Source organism: Amblyraja radiata, chromosome 8, assembly GCF_010909765.2.
Source record: "Amblyraja radiata isolate CabotCenter1 chromosome 8, sAmbRad1.1.pri, whole genome shotgun sequence".
Classification (NCBI taxonomy): Eukaryota; Metazoa; Chordata; class Chondrichthyes; order Rajiformes; family Rajidae; genus Amblyraja; species Amblyraja radiata.
Genome location: NC_045963.1, coordinates 12,710,259 through 12,737,211, shown reverse-complemented (window position 1 = coordinate 12,737,211; position 26,953 = coordinate 12,710,259). Strand labels below are relative to the sequence as shown.

The 26,953-nt window shown below is 40.1% G+C and overlaps 1 protein-coding gene across 1 annotated transcript in view; it reads right to left on the bottom strand.

The window, feature by feature from the left end:
* Positions 1-5,483: 5,483 nt before the first annotated feature.
* The window catches only part of LOC116975879 (ribosomal protein S6 kinase alpha-5-like), a 62,012-nt gene continuing 40,542 nt past the window's right edge, over positions 5,484-26,953 (bottom strand). The window contains exons 10-17 of the mRNA XM_033025197.1: positions 21,435-21,560; positions 21,044-21,177; positions 17,136-17,229; positions 15,714-15,884; positions 11,063-11,254; positions 9,164-9,305; positions 8,440-8,582; positions 5,484-7,768 (exon numbers count right to left, since the gene is read on the bottom strand). Coding sequence (XP_032881088.1) covers positions 7,517-7,768; positions 8,440-8,582; positions 9,164-9,305; positions 11,063-11,254; positions 15,714-15,884; positions 17,136-17,229; positions 21,044-21,177; positions 21,435-21,560 — 1,254 coding nt within the window. The 3' untranslated portion in view covers positions 5,484-7,516. The remainder of the gene's footprint in view (positions 7,769-8,439; positions 8,583-9,163; positions 9,306-11,062; positions 11,255-15,713; positions 15,885-17,135; positions 17,230-21,043; positions 21,178-21,434; positions 21,561-26,953) is intronic.

Sequence of the window (26,953 nt, the reverse complement as noted above, 5' to 3'; positions counted from 1 at the left end):
GTGTGTGTGTGTCTGTCTCCCTGTGTGTGTGTTTGTCTCCCTGTGTGTGTGTGTGTGTCTGTCTCCCTGTGTGTGTGTGTGTGTGTGTGTGTGTGTGTCTTCCTTTGTGTATGTGTCTCCTTGTGCGTCTGTTGTCACATCCTGGCCTTAGACAGGGCTGCCAACTCTCACGCTTTGAGTCTTCAGTCCCTGCACAGTTTGTCTTTTTGCACCATATCACAATGATCTGTGCAGTCTGGGGAAGCGCGTCAGTTGGCGGCTGTGAGTGACATCGCATCTCTTCTCTTCTCTTCTTTCTTGGTTGGATGTGCAGCCGCCGACAACATGAAGCAGCCGGAGATAAAACTAACCAGGTGAATCGGTTGTTAAACATAGGGAGGACCACAATGAGGCCAAACAGCTAGGACACGGTTCGGCAACCTACGGCACACGGGCTGAACCCGGCCCGTAACCCGAAAAACCACGTTTTTTTTCAATTCGTTTTCGCAGGGTTGGGGCAGGCGAGCTGACCTGAGAACTGCAGCCAGTCCCTGGGACGCGAGCTGATCTGGGAACGGCAGCCGGTCCCTGGGCACGCAGAATGCCAACTTGATCATTATGGACAAATTGGACCAGTCACGTACATGTTGTATACCTTTGACTCTATGAAGATCTGAATGGGCTTAGAATTACCATTTAAGCAAAATTGCCCCCACTTTCCCCATTTTGATTTGAGATTAATATCCCTTTGCTCTGTTAACAGCGTTAAAGTACTTATGAGGTCGAGTCAGGAAAGGGAACATGTTATTTCTTTTTAGTTTGCTTTAATTTGTTAGTTGATTGTTTGTTGAGTGCCATCATTTCTGAAATGGTTTTAAAGTAACTTAACTGTTATAAAGCAGTAATAAGTGATTTTTGTCCAAACAATTGGAACTTGCATAAAATGTTTGCATTATTAGCAGGACTGCCAACTCTCACGCATTGAGCGTGAGACTCACGCATTTCACAAAATTCTCATGCTCTCACGCTGATCACAAAATTTCTCACGCTCAAATATCTGCGGGTGCTGAAAGTTCAAAATAAAGCAAAAATTGTTTTAGAGGTGAGTAAAAACCATGAGGGGAATATCAGGTGAATGCATAGTCTTTTTCCCAGGATATGTGATTCAGGCACTAGAGGGGATAGGTTTAAAGCAGGGCTATCAAACCTGCCTGTGGGATGATTTTGGGGGGGAAAAAAGTAGTTTAGTTTCTCCCATGCAGATGGTGTGATAGGTGAGACACGGCGGCGGTGGTCCCAGCACCAACCCCCCTCCCCCTTCCCCCCTGAGGCACGGCACACACCTCCCACCCTCACCTCCGGCGGCTCTATGTCCGTCGACCGCTCTGTCCACACCCCATGGAGTTTTAACCCAGGCACGGAGCCAGGAGCGGACCGGGTGAGTTGGTGCCGCCTCCGGAACCTACTATGGGAGGGGGAACACCCCCGCCCACACCCTCCCCCCCTGGGTCGCTACGCTCCCTCGCAATTTCTCATTATCAACTCTCACCCAATGTTGGCAGCCCTGATAACGTGGCAGGCAGAATGAACGTGACAAGGACATGAGAGTATGCTCAAAGCTGTCAGTAGCCCACTTGGCCTGGAAAAGTGATCTGGACTTGAAAAAGCAAGTACCATGATCTGGTCTCCCAAATTGAGTAGAAATGGAAAGTCCCATCCCTTCACAGAATGGTGAAAATCTTGTGGAAGAGTAAACTTGAAATATGTTAAAGTTGTAGTATTTGAATCTGATCTCCACATCTGTGATGAGCACATCAACTGTGGCATCTGAATTTTCCGCACACCGTGACATTCTGCTAATTATGGCCAAATATAGCACACTTACAAGTGAATGCTGTTCTTTAAAATGCAAAACAATAAATTGGTATCCATTGAACAATGAAAATATATATCCTGAACACTTAGCTAAGATGCGACATGGAAAATAATGCAAAACATTAAATTCTAAGCTAATAAAATGAATTAATTATAAAGAGCTGGGTGAATGGGGTTCTTATAGTTAGTGCAATATTTACTACTACCTGTACCATGATAAGACTTGACATTTTATGTAATACCTTGGGCAGAATCAATCTGAATTTGGCCTGCAAAATGCAGTTACCTTGACTGCATATAGAGATCCACATAAGCTACCTGAGAGTGCCTGAACATTCAATTCACAGTGCATTATCATATTGTGTTTCTGATCTGGCAGCAAATTCTATACTGTGTATAAACATTAATGTAAAAATTAAGTGCAATAAAACTTGAATGATAATATTAACTCAATAAAGTATATAGGTGAATATATTAAACTACTTTATTGCAGAGCACACAAGCAACATATGTAAAGGACTTTTCTGCATGATATACAGTAAGAAAGGTCTAATTCAGTATAATTCACTTTCCGCTGGATAAAAAGGAATCGAACAATGTGAAAATTAAAAGGGAGAAATATATCAGGAAGGTGGTATATTCGATTACACAAAGCACCAATGCCATAAACCACAATTTACAGTGACAAGCACACAGAATAAAAGTTTGCAATCAACAGTGAGGACTGTTCTTTTCCTAGACCAGCTAGAATCATTTACCAGAATAATCCCATATGAGCTTTTACAACTGGTTAAAATATCAAAATAAATAATTCCCTCATTTCTGAAATCTGGGTGATAATCTCTTAGAAAAATCTGCCAGCTTTCACATAACTGGTACACATTCAAGGTAATGGGAGTAGCCCTCCCGCTAATGAATATAATAACAATACAGGAAAATATTTATTATACAATGAAGTTTTTAAATGCATTTGAAATACATTATATAACAGTAAGTATTAAAAAAAAAACATATTTGCTTTATGTCGACATCATATATTGAAAAACTACTTTGCCTTGCATATTTAAAGTTTCACCATTTATACAATTAATGTTTGTGTTTGGCACATGTCCTCGGCATTAGCCCTTTCAACACAAAACATGTGTATACAGTGTCTTTACAGTAATAAAAGGTTCCAAAGTGCAGTGCAGGAATGTTATCAACAAATTTGAAACTAAGCCACATTAGGAAATTTGGTAAGAACAGCACTGATGACCAAAAGCTTGATTAAGCTGTTAGGTTTGAACATGCATATTACAGAGGAAATGTTAACAGCTGGAGAGGTTTTGAGAGGGAAATCTAAAGCTTAAGGCAATTGTAGTTGAAGACATGGCTACCAAGATTGGAGCAAATATAATCAGGGACAATCAAGATGCCCAGAAAGGCAGATATCTTGGAAGGGTTTAGGACAGCATATTGCAGTAATAGCAAGAGACTAGAAAGTGAGGATTAGAGTTTTTTAAATGAGGCATTTAATACTCATGAATTAATGGAGGTCAGCAAATACAGAGATAAGGGGTGAACAGAGCTTGATGTGAGCTGGGACATAAGCAGCCAGATTATAGTGTAGAAGGTCAGAAGTTGGAAGTTAGACCCGTCAGAGGTGCAGTGGAAATAGCCAACAGCATGGATGAAAGGTTCAGAAGCAGATTAACTGAGGTACGGACCAAGTTGGATGATGTGATGAAAGGCGTTGCTTTCGTGATCATGCATATTTTGCGATTCTTGTGATTAGTTGCGTTGAAGTGGGAAGAGAAGCTATTGTAAATAATTCTCTGGCTACAGCCGGATAGACAAGATTGGAAACACATGAGCAGTCCACCCAGTTACATAATGATGGTTTGGTGACTTAAGAAGATAGTGTTGTCAACCACATTAAAGTCTGCTAAAATGTCATGGCATTATGACAGGAAAAACCTGGCTGGAATTCAAATATAGAAAACTGGGAAAGATGGTGTGATGTATATGTAAATGCCAGTGCCCCTTTAATATAAAGGGCTGTGCCTCGTGATCGAGAGCAGGTGACCTTGGAGAAGTGTCCGTGGGTGGGGCAGAATAAATCATACTTACAAGATGTCGGACGTGTTTTCCTTCTGCTTGTGCTAGTCACAACAGGGCCTTACATGGTCTCAAACATTACAGATGGGTTTCACAATTGAGGACTTCAGGAAAGAAAAATAAGTTCGATTTCGGAGATAGTTTGAATGATATAAGGGTTAAAGTTTGGTCTTTTACAAAGAGAGAAGGATGACAGTATTGAATACAGGATTAAAGTACCAAAGAGAGCTTGATAATCTCACCTAATAAGCATTTAGCGGGTAAAGGGTGAAAGCAGCATGTGGGGTCACATGGACAAGTATGCTCAGAAATAGGAGGAACAATGCAGTAAATCTGCAACTTCTAAAAACCCTCTTGGTGTACCTCAAGGTTCAATCTTGGGACCGCTATTATTCAGTCTGTACATTAATGATCTACCAAGTAGCTGTACATCAAATGTAACTTGCCAGATGTATGCTGACGATGCAGTTGTGTATGTACATGCCAAAAACAAACATCAAGCTGCACAAGACCTATCAGCTGCTATGATTAATGTGTCAAACTGGTCGCAGTTTTCTGATCTACATCTTAATGTGTCAAAGACTGTCTGTATGTTTTTCTCCAAAAAGGCAAGTACTGATGGAGATCCTGATGTGTTTGTACATGGAACAAAACTTAAAATTGTACCTGAGTTTAAATATTTAGGAATCGTGATCGATTCACAGCTCTGTTTCAAACAACAGGTGAAAAGAACAGTAAATTTAATTAAATTTAATTTGTCCAATTTTAGATATATTAGAAATAATTTAACTATTGATTCAGCCAAACTATATTTTAATGCAACGATTGTGCCATACATGACCTACTGTATAACAACTTGGTCACTGGCATGTAAGTCCACACTAAAGCCTGTTGAAATTGCTTATAAACAAGCCCTAAAAACTCTTGACAAAAAGCCCAGAATGTACCATCACTGTAGCATCCTGAAGAAATTTGATCTGCTGAGCTGGGAAAACGTAATAAAATATTCGGACTCGATTTTGGTTTACAAAATCTTCCGTGGACTAGCCCCACCTCCGTTAAAGGACTTCATAAAGAAAAACACAAATAGATCGACAAGAGCAGCCTCCAGGGGTGATTGTATAGTCCCGTTTAGGAAAATTGTCTTTGGGCAGTCAGTATTTTCATATCGAGCGTCGCAGACCTGGAACGCGATACCATGCGTCATACGGGATCTGCCAACCCTTACCTCATTTACCAAACATCTAAAAACATGGTTACTGCTAAATCAAAACTGCAATCATAATCTACCTTAAAATTATCCTATGGTACTCTTTTATTGTTACTTTTTTACTTTATTGTTTGTTTTGTTTTGTTTTTGTCTTTTGTTTTGTCTCTTTTCTTATTGATTGATTGTGTTGTGATGTGTTTAGCTTGTTTACCAGAGGGACTAAAGATGGAAATTAGCTACTGGCTACAATCTTGCGTATTACATGTAAATGTTTATTAATATGCACTGTCCCTAAATAAATAAATAAATTACAATTACAATTATAGAAAGGCAAGCTAAGAAAAGGTTTTTCCTCTGGGAAGATAAGGAGACAACTGATCAAATGATGTCAATCTCAGTGACAAGGAAGTAACTTATTATTGAAGTTGAGATGGAAGACATCGAGGAGAGAACTCTAGGATGTCTTTCAGAGGAAAGTCTGGAGAAGTTTTTATTCATGAAAGTGTGAAGTAAAAGTAATTACACTTCTAAGCAACACACATGTTTAAAAACAATTGCAATTGGGTCAAATAACCACTCAATTACTAATCATGAATGTGAATAAATCCAACATAGTAAAATGTGCCCATGGAAAATGAATAGGCAGGGAAAAAAAGAGCAATAACATCAATCAACTATAATATTTGTACCAACTATCATTGTAAATAGTTAATTGTAACTATCACTGACACAAATATGAGTCATTTCCATAATCAGCTACACAGTTGCCTGGATAACAAATTTAAAAATCGTCAAAATACAATTTATACTCTAAACTGAAACATACTCCACCCCCATACCACCTGTATGTTCGACCTGAGTTATCCTCAAATTTCTTCAGTTTTATGTATTTATGGCATTGATAAGATTAATCCTGATTGTGCTTGCACTACCAAGCCAAATTACCAGCATTGTTTCCTTACAACAGTGCACAAAATGTTCATTCATATCATTGTTTTATACTCTTTATGCTATTTCATAGTTCATTCCAAAACAATGTAGGCTCAGCAAGCATTGCTATGAATGCACATCTCTTCTCCCCAACAGCAACAACCCATATCCTATTTTCCTAAACACACGATCGCTGTCTCCTATTCCAGCTGCTTGGCCTGATCTGTGTTTTCTTATCCACGAACAAACATGGGAAATAGGAGAAAATGGCCATGCAATTCCTCCAACTTGCTTCATTATTCAATAATGTCACAGCTGAGCTCTTCTACAAAGTCTCAGTTGGCAGATATATTTCTCTATAATTGGCCTGCAGGTTTTCAACATGTCTGGACTTTAAAGCAGGAGCCTTTGAAGCAATATTGATCAACTTAATTTGAAAGATGACAAAAACATATCAGACAGACTCAGGCACTCACAAACTGCAAATATCCTACCCTGTCTCCCCATAATTACCGTAATACTCAATCTACACGCTACAAACCTACCTTTGTGGTCTCCCACTACCCAGCTATTCTCTCTCATATGGGCCTTCGTATTATGGCATGAGGTCTTCAAGTCATAATATGTGAGGAAAATGTCCTATATGATGTTTTTATTTCTTTCTATGGGACAAATACCAAAATATCAAAATGTAAAAATAGCATTGTCACCAAGCAAATGAGGCATCATATCAATAAAAGTGAAATCATTATGCTTCACAGTTGAGATACATAGACAATCGACCACATTTTTTTAAACTATTAAGCTATTTTAGAGACAATGAGCAATTTGTCATTACGCAAAACTATGACTGAGATCTTCAATCTTCAACCGCTTTATAAAAATAATTTTAAAATACCTACATACAGGCAACAGCTTGCACCTATTCAGCACTTTTGATACAAAAAAAACCAAGGTGCTGCATAGAGGCACAAAGTCAAACAAACAGAGACACAAGGACTGCAGATGCTGGAATCTTAAGGAACTGGAGAAACCTAGTGGGTCAGGCAGCATCTGCGGATGGAATGGACAGACGACGTTTTGGGTCAGGACCCTTCGCCAGACTGATTGGAGTAAGGGGGTTGATATCCAGCCGCAGTTGCAAAATAAATAAGGTTCAGAGAGGATAAAAAGGGAGCCCAGGGGGAGGAGGAGGAATGTTGGTGATTCCTAGGAGGGAGGGGGGAGAATTTTAGGGCAAACAAGCATTGGGCGAGAATGAGAGGCAAAACGGAGATGTAAACATTGGGAGAGAATGAGTGCTGTGAAGCGCAAAGGGTTATGGGGGAAAATCCACAGTATGGGATCACATATACAACTATCAATCAATCTTAAAAAATAATAAATATTTGAAGACCTTTCTTACATTAGCTAGACAGAAGTACCTTAGAAACTTCTATTTAATGTTTCAGAAAATTGGAAGAAACTCTCAGATTTTTTTGCTTGTAAAGGAACTTGGACCATGCACGTGGGAGATGCTCTCCCATGAGATTGGGATGAGGAAGAAATTGAACTTTCACTGGAACTGCTCCGTGTCTCTGTACTCGCACTACTTTTCTTCATCTTTCGCCTTTTTGCCAAATGAGCATCTTCAACACTTTGGAGGAAAAAACCTTCCCTCTTGTACTTATGTAATGGCTAAAAAACAAAGAACATATAAAATTATAGCAACCATAATGTAATTACAAATGTAATATACCAGAAAATAATTTTGTGAAGATTGAGCACAGGTTCACTACCAATTTTCCGGCAACTGGTGGTCTGATACCTCTTGTAATCCAGACAAAATTATGAGAGCGCACTTGAAATCCCCCCCTGTTGGGGGCTACAACGTGAGCCGCAACAATAGCCGCGCCAACTGGTGAACATGGGCTCACTGGTGCACACCAGCGGCATTGGCGCCCCAGTTTTAAGTGAAATGACTTAAGTGCTGGAGTAACTGAGCAGAGTAAATCAGTCTGCAGATGGTCCCGACGTCACCTATCTGTGTTTTCCAGAGATGCTGCCTGACCCTACTCCAACACTTTGTGACCTTTTGTGTATTAACCAGCATTGTTTCAAACTACACCTTACTCAGTTATAGCAGACAATCGGCAATAACGGAAACATTTCCACCCACTATGGTTCGTTAGTACGAGGGTTTATTGTACTTTATAAATATTTGCATTTGAAACCTAAAATTTTATATTTTTCTTTAAACAAGATCTTTACTTTTTGTGGCAAACTAATGTCTGCATGTTACTATAATATAATAACTCAATTAATTTGGCCAGTGTTTCTGCTTTAAGATTCAAGATCATAAAGCTTACCTTGAAATAGCTGTTGGAAGAACATTCAAGACTATCTGGAGGTGTCAAAGGATTGGAGGACAGGCAATAGCTTTTTTGAAACCAATTGTTGAAACTGGAGCTACTTAAATTCAGACGAGAGTCCGGATCCACAGTCAGTAAACCTGTGGAATTTGTAAGTTAAACTTAGTGCCATTCTAATTTTATTTTAAAGCTTCCTAATATGGACATTAAAAAATTGCTCATTGGTCTATTCTATGTTTATAAATAAAGAATAATTTAACTATTTATAGTGAAAATTTGTTAATATGCTATCTGGCTTTTTGGAAATGTCAATGTATCTACGTCTGGTCCTCTGGGTGATGTTCTACACACTCCCATTAAACTTACCAGGGCCCTCTTCCCCTTGCTCCTTATAAAACCATCCCGGCTCTGTTTCCCGCATTCCCTTTAAACCCCACCGGGGACCAGTTTCCTGCACTCTCTTTAAACCCCCAGGGGCCTATTTCCCATGATCCCATTGTTCTGTTTTCTTTAAACTTGCCATCTACACTGAAAAATATATGATAGCAATGTGTAACACCTACACGTTTATTAGGTATAAATAGGAATAACATCCAACAGTTCCGAAAATCAGCTGGTTCAGCGCCTGAATGTGCTGGATTATTAGTATTATTGTTATTCCTAGCAATCGTGGGCCGACTATTTAATTGCCCTGAATAGCAAAATTTCAAAGACACATTACCTTGTACAAGTTCCTTAGCTTCTTGTGAGACATTGTTCCAGATTTTTCCCGTGAGTGTGAGGTGCCTTGTGATTTCATTAGTACTTAACATTGCTGTATTCTGCATACTTAAGAATGGAATTTGTCCTGATAACATTGTATACTAGAATACAACAAAATACACATGCATGTAAAGATTTATATGTCAAATAGAGGACCACATATTATAACATGATATCGGTAAAAATATCAGTTTTACAAGTAGCATTTAAATCAGACGTCATGGAATCAAATCCAAAAGTTATTTTTGAATCAAGCACTATCAAACAAGTTTAGCTAATAGTGTAAACAAACAGCTGGAGGAACTCAGCCTGTCAAGCAGCATCCGAGAAGTCCACATTTTTGGGTTCAGACTCTGCATCAATTATGCTAATACTAGGTCTGACAACAATATTCTGTAATAATTTAAATGAGTGAATCTGCCACTTATTTTCCTTCAATAGACAAAGTGTTGGAGTAACTCAGCGGGTCAGGCAGCATCGAGAGATTTCGGTCTAAACCAGTATCTGCAGTTGCTTCCTACACTTATATTTCCTTTTTCTGCTGTAAACTTTCTGGTGACAAGTTAATCTAGATGGCCATCCAGGGTAAATTAACCAGCGTTACCATGGTAACCAAAACTCCATACATCCAAGTTGGTGCCAGTGCAATCTATAAGAATAGACCACTGCCCAGTCACAAGTAAGTTATGTTCTTGAGGTGAGAATGGAAATTTGGATTGGTGCAGCTGAAGAAAGGAACGTGGTTTTTTTCTTCACCATTCTAGTTATGAATTTATTAGCCAACCACAACTCTGGCAATTGACATTTGCAGAAGTGAGTCCATGAGAAAAGTAGGTAATGACACATTGCTGATGCCAGGTTAGATGCCTAAAATCCCCTTTAGGATCCATTTTAGTTCCTGGGCCACTTTTAACTAACCATGTCATTGTCAAATTGTTGTAAAAACCTAAATAGTTCCCTCATATTCTTCAGGAAAGAACAATGAAGCGCTTACCCACTCCTGTCTAATTTGACTCCAGATCACATTCACATTAGATTATCTGAGAAGCCACAATTCTTTATACGGCAAATAAAAAAATCAAATCCTCAGAATTTATTTAAAGAAGGCACAGACAATGAAAAATGATTTCTGCTGAAAAAAATAAAGAAAATAAAGAATCTGGGAATTGTTTATGTGTTAGGATGAAGTGTTATATATTAGCCCTAGACCAACCTCTTCCAAATATTCACTGATATGCCCCTACAGTTCACAGAATAAACTGATTCTTCTTGCATATGGCATGCACAGCCCAAAGTTCCAGGACAACTTGTTCTATTTTATCTTATTTGATTGTGCACGCCAGGTTGATTGCATTCGTTGAAACAGGGCGGACTACGTGAAGGTTGCAATCTCCCACCCCAATAAACTGATTGATCCCATATTACTTAATAAAAAGGCACACATAATTCAGAGCTTAAATTATAGATATGGGCATAACATTCAAACAATGTCTCATTGTGCTCCATTTGAACACTGTTTCCCATTGGAAGTGCAAGGTTGGTGAATTGACCCAGTTGACTGTATAGAATTAGAATCTGGACATGCAGTTTACCGCTACTTTTCTAAACAAGCAGCAGTGAACATTGAATTTCTGTTTTAGGTGGAATGATAAAACCCAAATCCTATGTAGTAAAAGACAATCATTGGACATCCCACCATACCAAACGTATTTCACTGTTACATAATTTATACATAGTTAAAGCCTAATGCTGAGTCTCAACCCGTAACATTGACTATCCCTTTGCCTCCACAGATGCTGCTCGATCAGTTGAGTTATTTCTTTTTGTTGCTTAATTTATAGCTGTTTTAGGTACTTACAAGTATTACTCCAAGACTCCACAGGTCGCAAGACTCATCATATCCATTTTGTTTGAAAATCTCAGGAGCTGCATATTGTAGAGTGAAGCATGGTGTCCTCAATGGCTGGTTATCACATGGCTTAACTCTTGAAAACCCAAAGTCTACTATCTTGATTGGTGCATCAACATTCTGGTCAGCAAACAAAATATTCTGTTTGCAAAAGAAAACAAAATATTAATTTATTAATCCTTCAAATACAAATATGAAAATAGAAGTTTACATTTATTAACTTAAATTCTGAAGCATATCTGATAGAATTCTTCATGCATTTGTTTGACTGATTAATTATGAGATTAGATTCCTTACATTACAGTCAATTTATAGTCAAAATATAATCAAAATAAATCATACAAAGTAAGCATTCACATTATATCAAAACTTGATCATTTAAGGTACCTGGGCAATTAAAGTAGATTTTTAAAATTTATTTGATATTTACACAACAAATTCAAATAAAACTGATGAACTCTTTTAAATATTTTAATTACTGGAATTAGTTAATTCGAGTGAGTATTTTGAATTCGCAAACCAATTTGAACTAGATTTTCCTGGATAGGGCTAATTGTTAGTTTAGTTTTTTAGTTTAAAGATACAGCATAGAAACAGGCCCTTTGACCTACAGAGTCTGTGCCGCCCAACGGTCCCCGCACACAAACACTATCCTATACACTGGGGACAATTTACCAAAGACAAACCTAGTTGTCTTAGATCATTGTGAGTATAAATCTAAAATTCAACGGGACCTTGAATAAAGAGAGTTGGGGAAAGCTCCAATCATAATAATATAAACAAACCTTACTAATAACATTACATCAAAGCACAACTACTGTCACTATTTTGCCAGAAAGACAAGAATGCATGGTAATGCTTCAATCTGATCAGTGTCAGTTTAGATTGTTCATATCCGAGCACGACACCACAAGGATTTCCAGAGCTGATGACAGCTTGATTAAGCACCATTTAATTTACTCTCTATTTTCCATCACCCTGGATGTAAAATATAACAGCAACTCAAACACTGTTACAAAGAAAACCAATGTTGTAGGATTAAAGGACCTTGCAAAGAAAGCTCTTTTCAATCAGCACCCAACCAAAAGCAGCTGCAGAGTGTCCAAAGTTCACCGTAATTAACATCTGTGAAAAGACACTTGGGCCGAATGGCCTAATTCTACTCCTACAACTTGTGAACTTGTGAACACTTGGTACCTCTACCAGAAAACAATGGGACAATTCAACGAGAACGACTGGACGATTCAGAATTAGCCATAAATACAAAACATTCTCGGAGTGGACACATTATCATGTCTCTAGAGCAGAAAATACAGCTCCATGGATACATAAAGGCTAAGGGGCAACTAAAATATTATGCCCTAGAAAACAGATGGTGGGTGCAAAGAGAGCAGGAGATCCAGCAACCAGCCAATAATCACAATATGCAGGCATGTTTCAGCATTGTTAAAGCTACAAATAGCTCTGATATCCAAAGGACTTACTCCTTGAAGGGCCAAGGATAGAAGTGTTCTTTTCAAGGACAGAGAGACAGTTAGCATCTGTTGAAGGAACACCTCAAATAACTCCTGAATAGACTCTGTATTTGACGCATGTCCCCTTGATTTCTATTTCACTATCCAGCCAAGATTCAAAAGTCAAGAGTGTTTTATTGTCATATGTCCCAAAACGGGATAATGAAATTCTTACTTGCAGCAGCACAACAGATATGTAAACATAGCACTCTGTAAACCCATAATAAACACCAAAAGAAAGTTCAGTATATATATAAAATAACAGACAAATAAATAAACAAATAATCTTAGTGCAAAGGCAAAAATAATGTCCCAAGTCTATGTAGCTCAGAACTTATTTGGTGATAGGAGCATTTAATAGCCTGATGGTTGTAGGGAAGAAGCTGCTCCTGAAGCTGGATGTTAGGGTGGCACAGTGGTGTAGTGGTAGAGTTGCTGCCTTACAGTGAGTGGTAGAGTTGCTGCCTTACAGTGCCAGAGACTAGGGTTCGATCCCAACTATGGGGGCTGTCTACGGAGATTGTAGGTTCTCCCTGTGACTGCATGGGTTTTCCCCAGGTGCTCCGTTTTCCACCCACATTCAACTACATACAGGTTTGTAGAATAATTAGAGAAGAAGGAGGCATTCCACCTCCGATCTTCCCGATGTTGGGGGAGTCCAGAACCAGGGGCCACAGTTTAAGAATAAGGGCTAAGCCATTTAAAACGGAGATGAGGAAACACTTTTTTTCCACAGAGAGTTGTGAGTCTGTGGAATTTTTTGCCTCAGAGGGCGGTGGAGGTGGGTTCTCTGGATGCTTTCAAGAGAGAGCTAGATAGGGCTCCTTAAAGATAGCGGAGTCAGGGGATATGGGGAGAAGGCAGGAACTGGGTACTGATTGGGGATGATCAGCCATGATCATCACATTGAATGGCGGTGCTGGCTCGAAGGGGAATAATAACTCCTGCACCTATTATTATCTATTGACTTCTGTGCAAAGTGGGAATAGACTGCAATGAGTTCATCGGGAGGGATCCATAATTGCTTTTGCCTTTGCTTTGTAGTCTGTTTTTGGGTGGCACAGTGGTTTCGATCCTGACCTCCGGTGCTCTCCGTGTGGAATTTGCAGGTTGTCCCTGTAACCACATGGGTTTCCTCCCACATCCCAGTGAAGTGCGGGTTGGTAGGTTAATTGGCCTCTGTAAAAAATACGCCTTGTGTGTATGGAGCAGATGTGAAACATAGAACTAGTGTGAATGGCTCATCAATGGTCGGTGTGGACTTGATGAGCTGAAGGACCTGTTTCCAGGCTGTATCTCCAAAACTAAAACAAATATAACATTTAGTAGAGAGCTTTAAAGTTATGAAAGGTTTTAAAAAAATTTAATGTGTTAAACTAATTTCCACTTGCAGGGTGATTAACATGAAAGCACAGAGTCAGGTAATTGTCATAAGAACCAGAGGAAATGTAAAGATTTTTTTTCTCATATCAAGATGCATTGGGAATACAATGCATGAAGTGGCAGTAAAATAAATTCTATTGTAACTATCAAAAGATGGCATACGTGTAGGAAGGAACTGCAAATGCTGGTTTAATCCAAAGATAGACACCAAATGCTGAAGTAACTCAGCGGGGCAGGCAGCATCGCTGGAGAGAAGGAATGGGTAACATTTCATTCAGACTGAAGTCTGAAGACTAAAGAAGGGTCTCGACCTGAAACATCACCCATTCCTTCTCTCAAAGATGGCATTTACCTGAAAAGAAAAATTCTTCAAGGTATGAGAATGAAAGGTATTCTTCATGGTATGAGAAGGTAAATTCTTCAAGCAGTGTTTGGGTGGCATTGACATCTATACTTTAATAATAGGATATATTTTTCAAATTGTTAACACAGGCAGTGAGCTACATGGCTTCATTCTTACATAACATTGCAGCATAGAAGCAGGCCACTCTGCCAGTTGTCTTTGCTGCTTATGTTCCACCCAGAGTCAGAGCTCCCTATTTCATCAAGCTGCCAATTTATCATTTTACTCCTTTGTGTTTCTTTCTCCTTCATGTACCTTTAAAGAATTTCTTTCAATGCATCTTTGTAATTTGACATAACTAGTTTAGATTGGCATTTCATATTTTAATAACTAATTGCAAAGATTTTCTTCTGAAATCTTTGTTAGATTTATAAATGTACTTAATATTTATGGCACCAACATTTCAATTTGTCTACTCGAGTAAACATATTTTCTCCGTCAACCTTGTCAAACATCTCCATACCTTTGAAGTCCTCCATAAGATCATCTCAAGCTTCTCTTTTCAGAGGCCCAGCCTGTTCAATCTTCCCAGGTGAAACGTATATCTTATCAATTCTACCAGCATCAATTTCATTCTTCCTTACATCACATGTTTCTGTATCCATTCTTGCAGTAAAAGAGAGGTGAACTGTGCCTATTATTCCAAATATGGCCTCATCAATGTTTTGGACAATTGGTACATAACATCCCAACTTCTATACTCAATGTCCTGATTGATGAAGGCCAATGTAGCAAAAGCCTTCTTGACCACCCTATTTACCTGTGATGCTTTCAAATAATTATGTACCTGCACTCATAGATAAATCTGCTCTACAGCACTCCCCAGGGCCACTGTGAAAGTTCTGCCCTGGTTTGACTTCCTAAAGTGCAACACCTCACACTTATCTGCATTAAACTCCATTAACGATTCCTCGGCCCAACTGATCAAGATAACAACAATTACAGCAGGATCTATGGATTTGATACTTGAATCCATAGATCTCTTTGCTCTTCTGGCCCATTTTTTAAGGACACCACCGTTATAAGCTGTATATAACATTTTACCTGTAATTGCAAGTCAGTTATCATATATGTTAATATGTCAATGCCCTCCATTGGTGCTATTGCTCATTTTATGAGGAAGAATATTTAGCAGGAATAATGAACCTGTACGTAGCTTTTAATTCTACAGATCATTTGGAAATAAATTGCTTTCTTCGATTTGTATTAAGTGGTAAAATAAAACATGGGTTAATATTAGTTTCCAGATTACAATTAGGGAACACAATTATTTGAAATGTATTCAATAGTATACATATACCTCTGGTTTTATATCTCTGTGCACAATTCCGCAGTGATGCATAAAACGAATTGCAGACACGAGCATGCTCATAATTCTGCTGGCTTCAGCTTCATTAAAGTGCTTCCTGTTTTTAATGTGTTCGAAAAGCTCACCTCCTCTCAACAACTCCATAACTAAGTATGTGTGCATCTAGGGGGAAGAGCAAAACTGAATCATTATTACAGAGTTAGAAATGAAAAATTTACATCATCAAATTTACCATACATAAAGATTTCAGAACTTAGTCTTTATCACGATAGGATATGGAAACAGAGTTTGCAAAACACAAGAGGTTAGTAAGACTTTATATAATTTTATAAGGGAAAACAATATTTTCAATTAAATGTGGTTAATTGCATACAGCAGACATAATATCTACAGTTAAGAGCTAATGCAATGGCGATTGACCAATTCACATATTATTGGCAATAATTTTATAGTTCCCCTAATTTAAACAAAAAAGCATTTCATAAGAACTTTGTGGCTTGCAAGTCAGATCTTTCTGTGCATGTGCTTGTAATTTTGCACATTCAAGTTGGGCAGTTAGCTACTGTTATTTTTTATCAACAGATTTTCTTGGATAAGCATACTTCTAAAACAGGTCAAAGCATTTTTATTGGAAGCACTATTATGAAAATGCCTTGTGATATTATGGTCGTCCTGAAATTTGAAATAAAACAAACTGTCAAAGAGAAGAATGTCAAATTTAAAAGAAATAAAAAAACAATTCAAAACCTTCAAAAGCAATTTAAGTTTTAAAATACTCAACAAAACATTAATTAGAGTAACAAACAGTTTGCTGGAGGTACTCAGTGGGTTGAGCAGAATCTGTGGGTGGAAAAGAATGGTCAACTTTTTGGGTCAAAACCTTGCTTCAGGACTGAGGGTGGAGAGGGGAGAGTGTATAAAGAGAGGGGAATTGGTGAGGGAGAGCTGGATGTGATTGGTGGGTAATAGAAGAATGAAGAATAATAAACAGGTCAAGCTAGGTGGGGGGCAGTGGAGACAGGAGACAAAGGCAGGTGGATGATAGATGGAGCCAGGTGGTGGGTGGTTGGGGGAGGGTGGAGGGTGAATAAGGACAGTTGCTAGTGTGATAGGGTGAAGTTGGAGGTGAGTTTTTATCTCACCTGAAAGGGCTGTTTGGGTCCTTCTGCAATTTGTTCTTACATTTAGAGCAAGGTAAACTGTGCCACTCTCCCCACTCACTCCTGATGCAGGGTTTTGACCTGAAATGTTAATCATTCCTTTCCGTCCACAGAAACAGCTTTTTCAGCAGAGTGTTTGTTGCTCCCGATTCCAACATCTGCAGTATCATGTATCTCCAGATGATGTTAATTAATATATATGTTTTCTTTTAGAACGTTGAAGTTTTAGATTGACGCTCTGTTTTTACTTTACCTGGTCATGATAAACTTCGTACAGCTTAACAATGTTGGGATGAGCCCCCAAGTGCTTCAGTGCTGCAGTCTCTCTCTGTGTACAGAGTTCCATTCTAAACAAAACATGGCATGTTAGGATTCACACTTTACAACTGAATGGAAGACAAACTATAATGTACGTAAAAAAACATCACCAGAGAATGATGAATCAAAATCAGCTTACAAAAAAGGTGCTTGAGAAGAATGCATCATAACAAATTATGAAAACTATTTGCTAGCTCCAATCAAGTGAGCAAGCATTTGCCCATGCTTATTAATTCGCAACTTAAAAAATATAGCAACATTTGTGCTACTACATTCTTGGTACATTGTTCATGTATCAGCAGCATATCACCCTCGCACAAGCTCGATGCTCATTTCAAGAGGGAGATCAACATTGTAATTCACAACATCATTGTAAATGACAATGTGATCTCATTCTCCGAGACCGATGTCAGAAGATCCTTCATGAGGGTGAATCGTCGGCCCTGATGGTGTATCCATTCATAAAACACACATGAACCAAATGGCTGGACTTTTCATGGACATCTTCAGCCTCTCTCTACAACAACACCTGCTTTAAACAGACATCTAGAATACCAGTGCCCAAGAATAGCAAGGTGGCAAGCCTCAATGAATGCCAACTGGTGGCACTCTCGTGCGTTGTGATGAAGTGCTTTGAGAGGTTTGCTATGAAACATATCAACTCCTGCCCTAATAAGGTCCTGGACCACTACAATCTGCCTTTTGCCACAGCAGAACATCGTCACAGCAGAGTGGATGAAATGTTTAAGCAAGAACTGCAGATGCTGGTAAAATCAAAGGTAGACAGAAAATGGTGGAGAAACTCAGCGGGTGAGGCAGCATCTATGGAGAGAAGGAATTGGCGATGTTTCAGGTCTTGACCCAAAACATCGGCAATTCCTTCTCTCCATTGATGCTGCATCACTCGCTGAGTTTCTCCAGCATATTGTGTCTACCATCATCACAGCAGATCTCATCTCACTGGCTCTATATGCACTAGACCACTTGGACGACAAGAACATGTCAGGCTGTTGGTCATTGACTACAGCTCAGTGTTGAATCCTATCATCCCCTCTAAACTTATTGTCAAATTCAGGGAACAGGGTCTCTGCTCAATACCTATGGGATTGAATCTTTGACATTCAAATTGTCAGAACTCAAACAGTACAAATTGGAAACAACACTTTTTTCTCGCTGACCATCAGCACAGGAGCACCTGTGTGCTCAGTCCTATCTCCACTCTTTCTAAACCCATGGCTGTGTTGGCAGAAACAGTTCCAATGCCATCTTTAAATTTGTCAATAATGCCGCCATTGTTGGATGAATAAACGGTAATGATGCATCACAGTATAGGAAGGAGATTAATAATCAGATTGAGTTGTGCCAGAACAATAATCTTGCTCTTAACATTAACAAGACCAAGGAACTGATTGTTGATTTTAGGAAGGGAAAGCCAAGGACCCATGAACGATCGTGTCCTCATTGGCGGGATGGCTGCAGAGAGAGTCAACGGCTTCCAGTTCCTGTGTGTGCATCTCTGAAAATCTGTCTTGTGCCCAGCACATTGATGCAATCACAACGAAAGCTCATCAACGTCTCTATTTCCTCAGAGGTTTGAGGAGAATACGCCATCAAACTTCTATAGATGTACCTTAGAGAGCATACTGACTGGTTGCATAACAGCCTGGTTCGGTAACTTGAATGCCCAAAAACGAAGGAGACTGCAAAATATAGGAGACATTGCCCAGTCCATCACGGGTATTGACTTCCCCACCATCTACAGGAAGTGTCGCCTCAAGAAGGCAACTAATATCATCTAAGACACACACCACCCTGGCCACACGTTCATCTCACTGCCACCATCAGAAAGAAGCTACAGGAACCTGAGAATCGTGACCTCCAGGCCCACCAACAGCTTCTTCCCATCAACCATCAGGCTCTTGAATCACACTGCAGTATCCTAACCGCAATCCTACCTCAACATATAGATTGTACTACTTACTTCACCTTGCACCATTATGTCTGGATCCTTGCATATCTGTCAATTTATTGCATTATTGTTTCTTGAATATTTATTTGTTGTGATAGTGTGTTAATTTGCCTGCAAAGCTACAGCAAGTTAAAAATTCATTGTTCATATGACAATGTACATATGACAATTAAACACTTTTCACTCTAAATGTAACCTTTTGTCTTTTGTGTGATTTCCTACTCTTCTTTGCAAATAACTCATTACTTTATTCTTCCTTACTCCTCGTCCCATGCAACAGACTGCACAGTTCTGCCAGCTTCAGCTATGATTATTTATCTATGAACCTCTATATATTGAATTGAATTGAATCTTTTATTTGTCATTCAGACCTTTCGGTCTGAATGAAATGTCGTTGCCTGCAGCCATACATGTAATAATAAACAACACACAATAAACACAAATTAACATCCACCACAGTGAGTTCATCAAACACCTCCTCACTGTGATGGAGGCAAAAGTCTTAGAGTTACTGTCTCTTCCCTCCTCTTCTCCCTCTGCGCTGAGGCGATACCCCACCGGGCGATGGTAAGTCAGTCCCGCGGTTCAAGCTCCGCGGCCCGGGGGTGGTCGAAGCTGCCGCCCTCCAGTCCAGCGGACGCAGTTGTTGCCACGGGAGCTCCGGAAAACAGGCATTAACCTGTGACCCGCGAGCTCCCGACGATGTCGTCCACTGGCCAGCAGCCGAGCCCCGGATTCAGGTCGCCGCCGCCAGAACGCCGCCTCAGCCACCGGAGCACCGTCTCTGCCCCGCACCGGGCCGCCCACACGGGAGCATCTCAACCCCGCACCGAGCCGCCCCCACGGGAGCACCTTCCAGCCGGGAGCCGGGCCGCCCACACGGGAGCACCTTCCAGCCGGGTGCCGGGCCGCCCACACGGGAGCACCTTCCAGCCGGGAGCCGGGCCGCCCACACGGGAGCGTCTCAGCCCCGCACCGGGCCGCCCCCACGGGAGCGCCTTCCAGCCGGGAGCCGGGCTGCCCTCACCAGAGCGTCTCAGCCCCGCACCGGCCCGCCCACGGGAGCGCCTTCCAGCCGGGAGCCGGGCTGCCCTCACCAGAGCGTCTCAGCCCCGCGCCGTCCACCCTCACCGGAGCGCCGAGTGGTGCCGCTGCCCGAACGCCGCCGCAGCTCGAAGACGGCCAGCCTCGCGTTGGTAAGTCCTGGCTGGCTTTACCTCCGGATCCTCGAGGTCGGTCGCAGGTTGGAGGCCGCCAGCTCCGCCATTAGGCCTCAGCTCAGACGGGGGAAGAGAAGGGGGATACGACAAGAAAGTCGCATTCCCCCCGAAGCGAGAGACAGAAAGCCCTGTTTCACCCCCCCCCCCCCTCCCCCACACACACATAACACAACCTAATAACCAAAAGTTTAACTGAACAAGACAAAAAAAACAACACAAAAAAGTAAAAACAGACAGACTGCAGGCGAGCCGCAGCTGTTTCACAGCGCCGCCACTTCCGGAGAGTATAATATATCTTGCCTCATAAGATGAATGACCTATCCTGACAGACTGCTGAGGCTATTTGGTAGGTTGTCAAGAGAATAAAGTCAAGTATGTTTTATTGTCATATGTCCCAAACAGAATAACAACATTCTTGTTCTGGTTAAGTCTGGGTAATTTGTAGGGTTCAATTCTGGTATTGTCCTTTTTCTAAATGCTATTTTAAAATAATTATTCAGATTTAGCTTCATCTGTCAGTTTATATTGGTTGTTTCTTTTAAAATAAAACATTTTCAGAAAAGCTAAAATTATACAAGACAATTTAAAATCAATCCTTGTCTTAAAATTTGTCGTGAAAATAACTTTCTTCTTGATAAACATATTAATTATTACCTCCTGCTGATGATTTTCACACAATATTCCTGTCCAGTCCTCTTATGCCGGCATTTCCTACAAACAGAAAAGCTTCCTTCACCAAGTGGTTTTTCTTTCAGGTTCATTTCATAGTTTTGGTAAAACATGGAATCCTACACAAATAGAAATTAAAATCAATTTAGTACATGGTTAAAAGGTTTCAGAATGAAACTATGATCTCTTTATTCAGTTAAGAGCCTGATCCTAAAAATACGATGCTATTGTTTTTGCAAGTGAGTATTCCAAAGCACATCATTATTTTATGATTTTGTAACAATATATTTTAACTTATCTTCAAATCATAATATCACCAATGCAATGGGTTTCTATACAAAACAGAATATCCGAGAGTAATTATAAGCTCTCCAACCTTTGTCATGGCACCGCATGCAGCTGCACTGTCGCCTGGTCTTTCTGTGGTCATTTGCAGATTGTATGTGGTATTCATTATAGCATTTCGATTAAAGAGTATCGAAGGTGCCACAAATGAGTAACCCTGTGTACAGAAGGAGCAGTAACGTGAATAGTCATACGCGATTAAGCATGAATCCTAATAAACATGTAAAAATTCCCAACTTAGAGATGCTCGCCGACTTTCAGCCCCTTCAGAATATGAGTGTCATAGAGTCATAAAGTCTGCAGCGTGGAAACAGGCCTTCGACCCAACTTGCCCACACCGGCCAACATGTTCCAGCTACACTAGTCCCACCTGTCTGCGTTTGGCCCATATCCCTCCAAACCTATCCTATCCATGTACCTGTCTAACTGTTTCTTAAATGTAGCAATAATCCATGCCTCAACTACCTCCTATGGCAGCTCGTTCCCTACACTCACCACCCTTATGTGAAAATGTTACCCCTCTGATTCCTATTAATTCTTTTCCGCTTCAACTTAAACCTATGTCCGCTGGTCTTCGATTCCCCTACTCTGGGCAAGAGACTGTGCATCTACCCAAACTACTCCTGTCATGATTTTATACACCTCTATAAAATCACCCCTTATCCTCTGGTGCTCCAATTGTCCCTGCCTGCTCAACCTCTCCCTATAGCTCAGGCCCTCGAGTTCTGGTAACATCCTCGTAAATCTTCTCTGTACCCTTTCCAGCTTGACATAGATCTTTTCTATAGATATAGAAACATGGAAAATGGGTGCAGGAGAAGGCCATTCGGCCCTTCGAGCCAGTGCCACCATTGAATATGATCATAGCTGATCATCTAAAATTTGTACCCCGTTCCTGCTTTCTACCCATCTTCATTAGCCCCAAGAGCTATATCTAACTCTCTCTTGAAAACATCCAGTGAATTGGCCTCCACTGCCTTCTGAGGCAGAAAATTCAACAGATTCACAACTCTCTGGGTCAAAACGTTTTTGCTCATCTCAGTCCTAAATGGCCTACCCCTTGTTCTTAAACTGTGACCACTGCTTCTGGACACCACTAACATCGGGAACATTTTTCCTGCCATCTAGACTGTCCAATCCGTTGAATTGTATATGTTTCTATAAGATCCCCTCTCATCTTTCTAAATTCCAGTATATCAGTCAATCGATCCATTCTTTCTTAATATGTCACTCCCACCATCCCGGGAATTAACCTGGTGAACCTACGCTGCACTGCCTCAAGAGAAAGGATGTCCTTCATCAAATTAGGAGACAAAAACTGCACACAACACTCTAGGTGAGGTCTCACCAGGGCCCTGTACAACTGCAGAAGGACCTCTTTACACCTATACTCAAATCCTCTTGTTATGAAGGCCAACATGCCTTCTTCACTGCTTGCTATACCTACATGTTTGATTTCAGTGATTTGTGTACAAGGACACCCAGGTCTCGTTGCACTTTCCTTTTTCCTAATCTGACACCATTGAGATAATAATCTGCCTCCTCGTTCTTTCGCCAAAGTGGATAACCTCACATTTATCTACATTATACTGCATCTGGCATGTATCTGCCCACTCACTCAACCTGTCCAAGTCACCCTGCAAACTCTTATCATCCTCTTCGCAGTTCACACTGCCACCCAGCTTTGTGTCATCTGCAAATTTGCTAGTGTCACTTTTAATCTCATCATCTAAATCATTAATATATATTGTAAATAGTTGCGGCCCCAGCACCGAGCCTTGCGGCACTCCACTCGCCACTGCCTGCCATTCCGAAAAAGATCCGTTAATTCCTACTCTTTGCTTCCTGTCTGCCAACCAGTTCTCCATCCATGTCATTACCCTACCCCAATACCACGTACTAATTTTGCACACTGATCTCTTGTGTGGGACCTTGTCAAAGGCTTTTTGAAAGTCTGGATACACCACATCCACATCCACATCCACATCCTTATCCATTCTACTTGTTACATCCTCAAAAAATTCCAGAAGATTAATCAAGCATGATTTCTCCTTCATAAATCCATGCTGACTTTGACCGAATCTGTCACTGCTGTCCAAATGCACTGCTATTACATATTTAATAACTGACTCAAGCATCTTCCCCACTTCCGATGTCAAGCTAACTGGTCTATAATTCCATGTTTTTCCCCTCCCTCCTTTCTTAAAAAGTGGGGTTACATTAGCTACCCTCCAGTCTGCGGGAACTGATCTAAAGTGTATAGAACATTGGAAAATGATCACCAATGCATCCACAATTTCTAGGGCCATCTCCTTAAGTACTCTGGGATGCAAACCATCAGGCCCTGGGGATTTATCTGCCTTCAGTCCCAACAGTTTACCTCACACCATTTCATGACTAATGTGGATTTTCTTCGGTTCTGCCCTCCGACTAGATCCTCGGTCCCCTAGTATTTCTGGGAGATTGTTTGTGTCTTCCTTTGTGAAGACAGAACCAAAGTACTTGTTTAACTGGTCTGCCATTTCCTTGTTTCCCATTATAAATTCATCTGTTTCTGACTGTAAGGGACCTACATTTGTCTTCACTAATCTTTTCCTCTTTACATATCTATAGACGCTTTTACAGTCAGTTTTTATAGCTTTCTTTCATGTTCTATTTTCCCCTTCTTAATTAAACCCTTTGTCCTCTTCTGTTGAATTCTAAATTTCTCCCAACCTCTGGTTTGCTGCTTTCTCTGGTCAATTTATATGCCTCTTCCTTGGATTTAACACTATCCCTAATTTCCGTCGTTAACCACAGTTGAGCCACCTTCCCAGTTTTATTTTTATGCCAGACATGGATGAACAATTGTTGGAATTTATCCATGCGATTTTTCAACCGTTGCCATTGCATATCCACCATCAACCCTTTAAGTATCTTCCTCTTCTTCTTGTGTTTGAGGCAGTTCAATGTGCTGTTGTCGAGGGCCGTGAGGTCTACCCCTCCACCAAGGGGGCGGAGGACAGCGCAGTCGAAAATGACGTGCTGCGCTGTTTGCTGGTCTGCTCCACACACGCAGGCTGCTGATGAACGCAGCCCCCAGCGATGCACGTTGGCGTGGAACCGGCCGACCCCTGTACTGAGGGTATAATTTGCCAGTATATCCTAGCCAATTCCCGTCTCATACCATCAGTTACCTTTCTTTAAGTTCAGGACCCTTGTCTCTCTCCATCTTAATGCAGAATTCCACCATATTATGGTCACTGTTGCCCAAGGGGCTTTGCACAACAAGATTGCTAACTAATCCTTCCTCATTGCACAATACCTAGTCTAGGATAGCCTGCCCTCTAAGTTAGTTCCTCTACATATTGGCTTCGAAAACCATCCCGTATACACTCCTAGAAATCCTCCTCCTCAGTGTTGTTACTAATTTGGTTAGCCCAATCTATATGTAGATTAAAATCACCCATGATAACTGCTGTACCTTTGCTACATGCATCCCTAATTTCCTGTTTGATGCTGTTTGGTGGTCTGTACACAACTCCAACAATCATTTTCTTCCCTTGGTTATTTCACACTATAACATGGTGCCTAGAACTGAACACAATACTCTAAATGAAGCCTCACCAATGTCTTATACAACTGCAACATGACCACCCATGGTTTACTCATGCTTGGATTTTTTTTCTCCCTGTGATTTTTTTCCAGCAGAACCTGGAGTGTGTTATAAATTGTTTTGAAATGTCTTCCAACAGAGTTGTCTGCCATTGTTATTGCCCGTCAGACTGAACTAAATCATAAAAATATGTATAACATAAAAATGACAAGTGTTCCTCAAAAACGCTTACAAATACTTCCAGACCACCTTAAAGAATAACTAATGAAACAAAAACTCAATTTATTACCACTACAGTCAGTTATTTTAATTTGCTTTATCTTCAAGATCAGACTTTTTCCATCAGGCTAACAATTGTGAAATAAATAAGTCGTTGGATGAATTTTGCATAGAAAGTTAAACAAGAGAATTTGGACCCGAGTCAGAAAACTAAAAGATCGGAAGCAACATCATCTTGTACAAAACTCCCTCTATCCTCACCAACTTGATAACTTAATGTCGGCTAAGGTCAGTTCACAGCAACTTCAGGAGCTTCAGGTGATCAGATTCATAAACCACATTAAACAAAAACAAGGATATTTGCTTTATAGATCACTGAGAGGTATTACAAATTATGCTTTCAGATGAAGTTTAAACAATTAAATTAAGTTAGAGTAACTGTTTTCACAGCCAAGCATGCAAGTGTCGGAAAGGTTAATTGCTCTTTGGTAAATTCCCTAATGACAACCCTGCTTGTTGAAGGATTTCAGTTTTGGGGTAACATAATTGACACTTCCTAAACCTTAGTTATAAGTAATGGCAAAAATGATATTTATATCATCTGAACCATCGCAAGTTAACTTGAGAGAAATTATTCAACTTGATCTCTGCATTTTTTTAGATAATCTTTAAAAATTCGGAAATACTGGGGAGATTTCAGTCACGTTACCTCAAAAAAAGAATCACTTCAGAAATGTCTGTTTCTGATACATTTTGCTGTAACCCTGAGATATATATTTTTTGCTGATGGCTGTCTGAAGGAAACCATCATCAGTTTCATTTTTGATAATTTAGTCTGTACCCGTTACCCAGTGAAGTGGTAATTTCATTCTTGCAGCTCACCAGATCTGTAGATTTTCAATAAAACATCATATACTTGGAAATAATCACTCCGTGAAAAAACTCGATCTTCTAATGGGATGAAGTAATTAATAGCAATCATCCAAATAAAATTTATCTCACATTAAATTTGTCGTGACACTCGCTGACACAAAACAGAAAGAGAGCGATACAAGGAGAGCATACAAAGTAATGACAGAGGTTATGCCCCTCCGACCACGCGATAAGCTGCATTGTGACTAAAGATTTATCTTCAAAGGGATATTTGTACTTGGATCCAAATTCTCTTGTTTAAGTTTCTATGCAAACTTCATCCAACAACATTTAATTCACAATTGATGGCTTGATTGGTAAAAATCTGATCTTGAAGATGAAGCCTTCTTTAAAAGAGACCAATGTGATTAAAGATCCAAAAACTGTCAAGGAGGGTTTGCTTTAACTCAGAGTTAACAGACGTTATGCAGAACACATTGAACTTGCAAAGGGATATTTTATTGGTTAAGTAAATGGGCAAATTAAAATTGGCAAATAGATGCACGTTCATTTGACAAACAGAAAGCCAGAATATTTTTAAATGTAAATATCCAGCAATGTGGAAGTACGGAGGAAATGTAATCGTATTCATGAAATGCAGGACATTATCGGTAGGTATAGCAGTAATTTGGAAGAAAATAGGAAGTTGGCCTCATATGAAGGGAAGTATAAAAGCAGGAACGCCTTATTGCAGCCTTTGTAAGAACACAGATGGTACAATTTCAATTACCTAATTTTAAGAGGGATACAAACATACATATAAATGGACAAATTAAGTTGTAGGACTTGGGCACTCAAGTCTTTCAACTATCCAATAAGATCAT